The sequence below is a fragment of the Fundulus heteroclitus genome, chromosome 22, assembly GCF_011125445.2.
Source record: "Fundulus heteroclitus isolate FHET01 chromosome 22, MU-UCD_Fhet_4.1, whole genome shotgun sequence".
Classification (NCBI taxonomy): domain Eukaryota; kingdom Metazoa; phylum Chordata; class Actinopteri; order Cyprinodontiformes; family Fundulidae; genus Fundulus; species Fundulus heteroclitus.
Genome location: NC_046382.1, coordinates 4,868,228 through 4,878,564, shown reverse-complemented (window position 1 = coordinate 4,878,564; position 10,337 = coordinate 4,868,228). Strand labels below are relative to the sequence as shown.

At 41.0% G+C, this 10,337-nt stretch overlaps 2 protein-coding genes across 2 annotated transcripts; both read left to right on the top strand.

Annotated features, from left to right (window-relative positions):
• Positions 1-399: 399 nt before the first annotated feature.
• On the top strand, positions 400-1,845 carry LOC118557038 (proteinase-activated receptor 2-like). The gene is made up of 3 exons (XM_036125921.1): positions 400-441; positions 914-1,116; positions 1,220-1,845. Exons 1-3 carry the CDS (start codon positions 400-402, stop codon positions 1,767-1,769), a joined length of 795 nt encoding a protein of 264 aa, XP_035981814.1. The 3' UTR covers positions 1,770-1,845.
• Positions 1,846-5,144: 3,299 nt separating this feature from the next.
• LOC118557037 (proteinase-activated receptor 2-like) lies at positions 5,145-6,590 on the top strand. Its single transcript, XM_036125920.1, has 3 exons — positions 5,145-5,186; positions 5,659-5,861; positions 5,965-6,590. The coding sequence occupies exons 1-3, from the start codon at positions 5,145-5,147 to the stop codon at positions 6,512-6,514; spliced, it is 795 nt and encodes a 264-aa protein (XP_035981813.1). The 3' UTR covers positions 6,515-6,590.
• The last annotated feature ends 3,747 nt before the right edge of the window (positions 6,591-10,337 follow it).

Here is a 10,337-nt window from a genome sequence, read left to right as displayed (position 1 = left end):
AGTGGCAGGCGCCTTGCTAAATTTCTTCAGAAATTTTTCTAGTTTCTCCTGTTATTCTGTTTAGTAGTAAACAGAATAACAGAATACGTTGTTTTGTTTTAAGAGACCTGAGGGCGGTTTCCCAAAACTAAGATAACGGATTAAGTCAGGATTTTCCAGATATTCTGGCTGAATTTGGCCTTGACTCAGTTTCACAAAAGTAGTAGCACATCAGTTACCATGGCGAATATTAACTTTATTATTAACTTTATAATCATCAAGGTGGGTTTTGTTGCTGTTCAGTTGTGTTTTAAAAACTGCTGCTGCTCTAAGTTTGACAGAAAGGCCTTTAATGACATGTTGACATTTTCAAAACATGCAACATGTAGACATGTTGCATGTTTTGAGGGCATCAGAGACATGGCTGATAAAGAAGCAATGGTGTTGTCACTAGAGTCCAGAGTAACATATTTTCTGATATCCATCAGAATCCGTGACTCTAGAGGGCGATGTTTCCCTGAGCCCCCAGAACAAACTTAGTGCCCCTGTAGTGCACAGAATGGAGATTCAATCTCACAGCCCCAAAAGGAAAAAACTCTAATAATCATAAAGAACGTTGACAATGACTGTTATGGGACATAATTTTATGTTATTTGACATCCTTATAATGAACAGGTAATTTTGTTTCATATCAGGTATCCTACATTACCTTCTTTCAATTGTTTTAATGATTCTATTTGGTGCTATATAAATAAAATTCAATTGAGTTGAATGTTTGTAAAGATTACCGCCCCCAGTTGGGGCTCCTCCCAGTTCTTCACCCTGGTCTTCTTTTATCGTTTCAGGTGTAAGTTTACCTTTTCTTACCTAGAAATGACTGAAATGTTTGAAAGAGGAAACATTTTACATGTTAATAATATTCTGGAGTCATTAGTTACTTTTTTCTCTGTTGTCTTTGTTGCAGGTGAAAAAGGATCAGGGTGTCCCAGTCTACGTCATCAACCTTCTCTTTTCTGATCTCATTCAGTTCTGCGGAAGAATTGCATTTAATTTAGATTGGTATGATATCGGCCGTGGTTTCACATATTTTGGTTTGACGGCCAGTGTTGGATTCATGGTCTGTATCTCCTTGGAAAGGTAACTATGTGTTTCCCTTTAAGCTTCTTTATTGTCTCATATAATCCTGTTATTCAGCACCTGATAGTCTCCATGGACTAAACAGCTCCATCTGTTATTACAGGTATTTGGTCATCGCCAAGCCACTGTGGTACAGATTCAGGAGAAACATCAAGACATCTCTGATGGTCTGCATTGTGGTCTGGACTCTTTGCTTTCCAGTTCTGCTATCTTTTAATTTGGCTATTGATCGTATTACTGTTAATACAATTACTTTCATTGTCATACCATGTTTTCTCCTTCTGCCCTTTCCCTTCTTCGTCTTCTTCTTGGTTGGGACTATTAAAGCTCTGTCTGGAGCCCTCAGTGTCCCAGAAGAAGAAAAAAGACGAATTGTAGCCATTCAGGTTGTGGTGCTGCTAATTTACACTCTCCTTTTCCTGCCCATCATTATTGAGCTCCTGTCAAAGAAAATCGAATTAATTCCGTATCTTCTGTTCATATTTTGTCTTTTTCTCAGTCCCCTTGCAGACACAACTCTGTATTTGTTAACTCGGAAAAGCATCCTGGATACATTTTTGGCCTTACTCTGTTCTTGTAAAGTATCACACAATCAGGAGATGAGCAGCAAGGATACTGAAAGACCAACTGCTCCAAATACCAAGACTGTTTAGGGTTTAATATCTGGAGCCTCCACAACAATCTACTGTTTATGCTTTTTGGGTTGATTAGCCAATGTTATAGCCAATAGCATTTTATTCTAATTAGGCGCCTGCCATAGCATTTGAGGAGGCAGTGCTGTGCTTCGCACAGCACTGCCTCCCATGCAAATGCATGGAGGCACCTATTACTATGCACCTCTAAACGCGTCTCTATCTTATTAATATTCTTAATTGTTTGACGCTTAATGCGGCCCAAACTGTAGCGTGCACCCCCACAATATAGGTATCAGAACGTGCGGTTTGGTCGGGAATAGTGTGCTACTACTTTTATTGGGGTTTCGAGTTACCATGACAACAAAATTAGCGAAAAACGAACCCCCAAAAAACCAATAATAATCAATGGAGTCGGGTAGAAAGAAAGCCTCAAAAAAGCCTCCAAATGACCATTTTCAACGCTGTACTGTGTCGTCATGCTTTCACCTACGAACACCGTTTAACTTCCAGATTGTAGATATATCTGTGAACTACTCAGAAGTGAAAACGGTATGTGGATATCTTTTATCGTCTCTTCACAGTTACTCCTCAAAGCTCATGTCCAAAAATCAGCGAAATCATCGTTTACAATGAAAGTCAATGACGGAATTCTCCAACCGCTAGAGTGGGCCACTCTAGCTTTTTTTAAAATTACAAAACTCCAAACAACTTGAGCCTACTCGCTCAATTTTCACTCTACGTAGACAAATTATACATCAAAACGTAGGTATTTTTGTCAGGATTCGGGAAATGTAACCCTCATTGGTGTGGCATTTATAGATTTTTCGCGAATCACCTCAGACCGACACAAACCCGAAACCTCCCCCATTCATTTCCTATGTAGCGGTTTTGAAAAATTACGTCTAAAAATCCAAAACCTCACATGTTTTCGCATCGTCGCTACTCCTAAACCGTTTTATGTACAGACATGACACTTTCACACATGAATGTCCCAACCCTTCTGGCGCTCACAAAAAAGGAATTTTGTGGATAACTGTTACGGTTTTCCCGCAGGAACAATTTGTTCGGGAGTAGCGAATGTGCAAAATCCTAAAAACGCTTTGGAGCTGCATTTTCCCACATCAACCACTTTTTTACATCGTCGCTGTGTCTACACCGATTTTTGTAAAAATATGAAAATGAGCTACATGGTCATCAAAAGCCTGCTGATACTCATAGTGAAAGAATTATTTTGATATCTCTTATACTTTTTGAGTCACAGCGATTTGTTCGGGACCCGTTTTAGAGGATTTCTGAAAATCCATAAAAATCCCATTTAGATCATAATTTTTTACGCCTTTATTAAACTTTTTCTAGCTTTTCTTCTTCCCCTATCCGTTACGAACTAAACGCAGAAAAAATTATGTCTCTACCATTTATGGATCAGGAGATATGAAGCGTTGTTCGGGGCAAAGTTCTCCATTATAATCCAATGGGACTTTTTGTGACCAAAGTGTCTGCACTTCTGTAGACGGCCGCTGCAGGTGTGTCAGTGAGTTCCCATGACGACGGAACTCTGAGGGCCAGAGGGAGACGCTCCATTGAGATAGAATGGCAACTTTCGACGCCCGCTGCAGTGGCTGTGATTAATGTAGAAATCTGAAATTCGCACAGTCACTTCCTCTTAACATTTTAAAATTTTCATGTGACTTTCAGCCATGTGTCAGTTTTCTGTCCCATTTGGGATTTCACATGCTTTCCTATTGGGCCTTTGCTTTCAACAGGACCTGGCATGATAACCAGACACAACCCAATTGGCCAATACAGCACCACCCACCTGTGGGAAATGGCGTTATTGACAATTTTGGTCAAATGTTGAGTTCTATGCCCAGATGTGGTGAGGCTGAGTTGCTAAAGGAGGCCAATCTGACCCATGAACTTTGGTCACGTTTGGTGACATTAAGTATTGGCACCCCTATTTGAGGCACTTCCCAGTACAGGATTTGGACCAAACTGACAGAGTAAAATCCCCCGGTGATACTGAACACAACCATGTTAGCGGCTAACTGTTAGCATGTTGCTAACCGGAAGTAGCTCTATGAAGGTCTCACCAACTTCTGTTTCACAGAAACTGTTCTTACTTTAGAGAGAAAGCTCCGCAAGAAATTTGGGCTACGTCGCATACAGCATCTCCAAGCTATGAGGTGTCAAACATCCAATGCTTCTCAATGGGAGACCAAACCCCTTATGGTCCCAGTAATGCATGCCCATATATGGCGCTACAGCATAGCTCAGATGGAGAGTGCAGGCTTTGCATGCAAGAGGTTGTGGGATCGATTCCCGGTATGGAAGACTTGGAGTTTTGTATTATAATCCCCACAGTGTGAATATCAAAACATGTGTGCTGATCCCATGAAGTATTTTTTGTACCACCCGCCATTTTGAGTTACCATGGCAACGTTATAAATGACGTATTTTCTCCCTATTTGAGGCACATCCCTTGACAGGATTTGGACCAAACTGACAGAATACAATCACCCGGTGATACTGAACACAACCATGCTAGCGGCTAACGGTTAGCATGTTGCTAACCGGAAGTAGCTCTAGGAAGCATGTACAAACTTCTGCTTGACAGATTTGGTGAATTTTAGGATTTTCTCCCTTTGTAGGCACTTCTCAGTACAGGATTTCAACCAAACTAACAGAGTAACATCACCCGGTGATACTGAACACAGCCATGCTAGCGGCTAACCGTTAGCATGTTGCTAACCGGAAATAGCTTTAGGAAGGTCCTATCAACTTCTGCTTAGCCAGAGTTCGTCTGCCTTTACAGACAGAGAGGGCTGCAGCTGTCAGTGAGTCTCCATGACAACGCTGCTAGCAAGAGGCTCCTAGGAGGTCCATTGACTTAACATGGCACCTTTCAACGGCCGCTGCGAGGGCTGTGAAGACCGTAGGAACCTGAAATTCGCAGTGTTATTCCTGTTGCTATTTCTGACGGTACGGTACGCACCAAGTGGCAGGCGCCTTGCTAAATTTCTTCAGAAATTTTTCTAGTTTCTCCTGTTATTCTGTTTAGTAGTAAACAGAATAACAGAATACGTTGTTTTGTTTTAAGAGACCTGAGGGCGGTTTCCCAAAACTAAGATAACGGATTAAGTCAGGATTTTCCAGATATTCTGGCTGAATTTGGCCTTGACTCAGTTTCACAAAAGTAGTAGCACATCAGTTACCATGGCGAATATTAACTTTATTATTAACTTTATAATCATCAAGGTGGGTTTTGTTGCTGTTCAGTTGTGTTTTAAAAACTGCTGCTGCTCTAAGTTTGACAGAAAGGCCTTTAATGACATGTTGACATTTTCAAAACATGCAACATGTAGACATGTTGCATGTTTTGAGGGCATCAGAGACATGGCTGATAAAGAAGCAATGGTGTTGTCACTAGAGTCCAGAGTAACATATTTTCTGATATCCATCAGAATCCGTGACTCTAGAGGGCGATGTTTCCCTGAGCCCCCAGAACAAACTTAGTGCCCCTGTAGTGCACAGAATGGAGATTCAATCTCACAGCCCCAAAAGGAAAAAACTCTAATAATCATAAAGAACGTTGACAATGACTGTTATGGGACATAATTTTATGTTATTTGACATCCTTATAATGAACAGGTAATTTTGTTTCATATCAGGTATCCTACATTACCTTCTTTCAATTGTTTTAATGATTCTATTTGGTGCTATATAAATAAAATTCAATTGAGTTGAATGTTTGTAAAGATTACCGCCCCCAGTTGGGGCTCCTCCCAGTTCTTCACCCTGGTCTTCTTTTATCGTTTCAGGTGTAAGTTTACCTTTTCTTACCTAGAAATGACTGAAATGTTTGAAAGAGGAAACATTTTACATGTTAATAATATTCTGGAGTCATTAGTTACTTTTTTCTCTGTTGTCTTTGTTGCAGGTGAAAAAGGATCAGGGTGTCCCAGTCTACGTCATCAACCTTCTCTTTTCTGATCTCATTCAGTTCTGCGGAAGAATTGCATTTAATTTAGATTGGTATGATATCGGCCGTGGTTTCACATATTTTGGTTTGACGGCCAGTGTTGGATTCATGGTCTGTATCTCCTTGGAAAGGTAACTATGTGTTTCCCTTTAAGCTTCTTTATTGTCTCATATAATCCTGTTATTCAGCACCTGATAGTCTCCATGGACTAAACAGCTCCATCTGTTATTACAGGTATTTGGTCATCGCCAAGCCACTGTGGTACAGATTCAGGAGAAACATCAAGACATCTCTGATGGTCTGCATTGTGGTCTGGACTCTTTGCTTTCCAGTTCTGCTATCTTTTAATTTGGCTATTGATCGTATTACTGTTAATACAATTACTTTCATTGTCATACCATGTTTTCTCCTTCTGCCCTTTCCCTTCTTCGTCTTCTTCTTGGTTGGGACTATTAAAGCTCTGTCTGGAGCCCTCAGTGTCCCAGAAGAAGAAAAAAGACGAATTGTAGCCATTCAGGTTGTGGTGCTGCTAATTTACACTCTCCTTTTCCTGCCCATCATTATTGAGCTCCTGTCAAAGAAAATCGAATTAATTCCGTATCTTCTGTTCATATTTTGTCTTTTTCTCAGTCCCCTTGCAGACACAACTCTGTATTTGTTAACTCGGAAAAGCATCCTGGATACATTTTTGGCCTTACTCTGTTCTTGTAAAGTATCACACAATCAGGAGATGAGCAGCAAGGATACTGAAAGACCAACTGCTCCAAATACCAAGACTGTTTAGGGTTTAATATCTGGAGCCTCCACAACAATCTACTGTTTATGCTTTTTGGGTTGATTAGCCAATGTTATAGCCAATAGCATTTTATTCTAATTAGGCGCCTGCCATAGCATTTGAGGAGGCAGTGCTGTGCTTCGCACAGCACTGCCTCCCATGCAAATGCATGGAGGCACCTATTACTATGCACCTCTAAACGCGTCTCTATCTTATTAATATTCTTAATTGTTTGACGCTTAATGCGGCCCAAACTGTAGCGTGCACCCCCACAATATAGGTATCAGAACGTGCGGTTTGGTCGGGAATAGTGTGCTACTACTTTTATTGGGGTTTCGAGTTACCATGACAACAAAATTAGCGAAAAACGAACCCCCAAAAAACCAATAATAATCAATGGAGTCGGGTAGAAAGAAAGCCTCAAAAAAGCCTCCAAATGACCATTTTCAACGCTGTACTGTGTCGTCATGCTTTCACCTACGAACACCGTTTAACTTCCAGATTGTAGATATATCTGTGAACTACTCAGAAGTGAAAACGGTATGTGGATATCTTTTATCGTCTCTTCACAGTTACTCCTCAAAGCTCATGTCCAAAAATCAGCGAAATCATCGTTTACAATGAAAGTCAATGACGGAATTCTCCAACCGCTAGAGTGGGCCACTCTAGCTTTTTTTAAAATTACAAAACTCCAAACAACTTGAGCCTACTCGCTCAATTTTCACTCTACGTAGACAAATTATACATCAAAACGTAGGTATTTTTGTCAGGATTCGGGAAATGTAACCCTCATTGGTGTGGCATTTATAGATTTTTCGCGAATCACCTCAGACCGACACAAACCCGAAACCTCCCCCATTCATTTCCTATGTAGCGGTTTTGAAAAATTACGTCTAAAAATCCAAAACCTCACATGTTTTCGCATCGTCGCTACTCCTAAACCGTTTTATGTACAGACATGACACTTTCACACATGAATGTCCCAACCCTTCTGGCGCTCACAAAAAAGGAATTTTGTGGATAACTGTTACGGTTTTCCCGCAGGAACAATTTGTTCGGGAGTAGCGAATGTGCAAAATCCTAAAAACGCTTTGGAGCTGCATTTTCCCACATCAACCACTTTTTTACATCGTCGCTGTGTCTACACCGATTTTTGTAAAAATATGAAAATGAGCTACATGGTCATCAAAAGCCTGCTGATACTCATAGTGAAAGAATTATTTTGATATCTCTTATACTTTTTGAGTCACAGCGATTTGTTCGGGACCCGTTTTAGAGGATTTCTGAAAATCCATAAAAATCCCATTTAGATCATAATTTTTTACGCCTTTATTAAACTTTTTCTAGCTTTTCTTCTTCCCCTATCCGTTACGAACTAAACGCAGAAAAAATTATGTCTCTACCATTTATGGATCAGGAGATATGAAGCGTTGTTCGGGGCAAAGTTCTCCATTATAATCCAATGGGACTTTTTGTGACCAAAGTGTCTGCACTTCTGTAGACGGCCGCTGCAGGTGTGTCAGTGAGTTCCCATGACGACGGAACTCTGAGGGCCAGAGGGAGACGCTCCATTGAGATAGAATGGCAACTTTCGACGCCCGCTGCAGTGGCTGTGATTAATGTAGAAATCTGAAATTCGCACAGTCACTTCCTCTTAACATTTTAAAATTTTCATGTGACTTTCAGCCATGTGTCAGTTTTCTGTCCCATTTGGGATTTCACATGCTTTCCTATTGGGCCTTTGCTTTCAACAGGACCTGGCATGATAACCAGACACAACCCAATTGGCCAATACAGCACCACCCACCTGTGGGAAATGGCGTTATTGACAATTTTGGTCAAATGTTGAGTTCTATGCCCAGATGTGGTGAGGCTGAGTTGCTAAAGGAGGCCAATCTGACCCATGAACTTTGGTCACGTTTGGTGACATTAAGTATTGGCACCCCTATTTGAGGCACTTCCCAGTACAGGATTTGGACCAAACTGACAGAGTAAAATCCCCCGGTGATACTGAACACAACCATGTTAGCGGCTAACTGTTAGCATGTTGCTAACCGGAAGTAGCTCTATGAAGGTCTCACCAACTTCTGTTTCACAGAAACTGTTCTTACTTTAGAGAGAAAGCTCCGCAAGAAATTTGGGCTACGTCGCATAAAGCATCTCCAAGCTATGAGGTGTCAAACATCCAATGCTTCTCAATGGGAGACCAAACCCCTTATGGTCCCAGTAATGCATGCCCATATATGGCGCTACAGCATAGCTCAGATGGAGAGTGCAGGCTTTGCATGCAAGAGGTTGTGGGATCGATTCCCGGTATGGAAGACTTGGAGTTTTGTATTATAATCCCCACAGTGTGAATATCAAAACATGTGTGCTGATCCCATGAAGTATTTTTTGTACCACCCGCCATTTTGAGTTACCATGGCAACGTTATAAATGACGTATTTTCTCCCTATTTGAGGCACATCCCTTGACAGGATTTGGACCAAACTGACAGAATACAATCACCCGGTGATACTGAACACAACCATGCTAGCGGCTAACGGTTAGCATGTTGCTAACCGGAAGTAGCTCTAGGAAGCATGTACAAACTTCTGCTTGACAGATTTGGTGAATTTTAGGATTTTCTCCCTTTGTAGGCACTTCTCAGTACAGGATTTCAACCAAACTAACAGAGTAACATCACCCGGTGATACTGAACACAGCCATGCTAGCGGCTAACCGTTAGCATGTTGCTAACCGGAAATAGCTTTAGGAAGGTCCTATCAACTTCTGCTTAGCCAGAGTTCGTCTGCCTTTACAGACAGAGAGGGCTGCAGCTGTCAGTGAGTCTCCATGACAACGCTGCTAGCAAGAGGCTCCTAGGAGGTCCATTGACTTAACATGGCACCTTTCAACGGCCGCTGCGAGGGCTGTGAAGACCGTAGGAACCTGAAATTCGCAGTGTTATTCCTGTTGCTATTTCTGACGGTACGGTACGCACCAAGTGGCAGGCGCCTTGCTAAATTTCTTCAGAAATTTTTCTAGTTTCTCCTGTTATTCTGTTTAGTAGTAAACAGAATAACAGAATACGTTGTTTTGTTTTAAGAGACCTGAGGGCGGTTTCCCAAAACTAAGATAACGGATTAAGTCAGGATTTTCCAGATATTCTGGCTGAATTTGGCCTTGACTCAGTTTCACAAAAGTAGTAGCACATCAGTTACCATGGCGAATATTAACTTTATTATTAACTTTATAATCATCAAGGTGGGTTTTGTTGCTGTTCAGTTGTGTTTTAAAAACTGCTGCTGCTCTAAGTTTGACAGAAAGGCCTTTAATGACATGTTGACATTTTCAAAACATGCAACATGTAGACATGTTGCATGTTTTGAGGGCATCAGAGACATGGCTGATAAAGAAGCAATGGTGTTGTCACTAGAGTCCAGAGTAACATATTTTCTGATATCCATCAGAATCCGTGACTCTAGAGGGCGATGTTTCCCTGAGCCCCCAGAACAAACTTAGTGCCCCTGTAGTGCACAGAATGGAGATTCAATCTCACAGCCCCAAAAGGAAAAAACTCTAACAATCATAAAGAACGTTGACAATGACTGTTATGGGACATAATTTTATGTTATTTGACATCCTTATAATGAACAGGTAATTTTGTTTCATATCAGGTATCCTACATTACCTTCTTTCAATTGTTTTAATGATTCTATTTGGTGCTATATAAATAAAATTCAATTGAGTTGAATGTTTGTAAAGATTACCGCCCCCAGTTGGGGCTCCTCCCAGTTCTTCACCCTGGTCTTCTTTTATCGTTTACTTCTTTAGTAGGAAATGACTGTTG

Bases quoted from the DNA above. Each gene is read 5' to 3' on its own strand.
- LOC118557038 (XM_036125921.1), top strand. From the start codon at position 400: ATGGCTGATAAAGAAGCAATGGTGTTGTCACTAGAGTCCAGA. The intron at 442-913 runs GTAACATATTTT...TGGAGTCATTAG, and splicing joins TGTTGTCACTAGAGTCCAGA to TTACTTTTTTCTCTGTTGTC. The intron at 1,117-1,219 runs GTAACTATGTGT...CTGTTATTACAG, and splicing joins GTCTGTATCTCCTTGGAAAG to GTATTTGGTCATCGCCAAGC.
- LOC118557037 (XM_036125920.1), top strand. From the start codon at position 5,145: ATGGCTGATAAAGAAGCAATGGTGTTGTCACTAGAGTCCAGA. The intron at 5,187-5,658 runs GTAACATATTTT...TGGAGTCATTAG, and splicing joins TGTTGTCACTAGAGTCCAGA to TTACTTTTTTCTCTGTTGTC. The intron at 5,862-5,964 runs GTAACTATGTGT...CTGTTATTACAG, and splicing joins GTCTGTATCTCCTTGGAAAG to GTATTTGGTCATCGCCAAGC.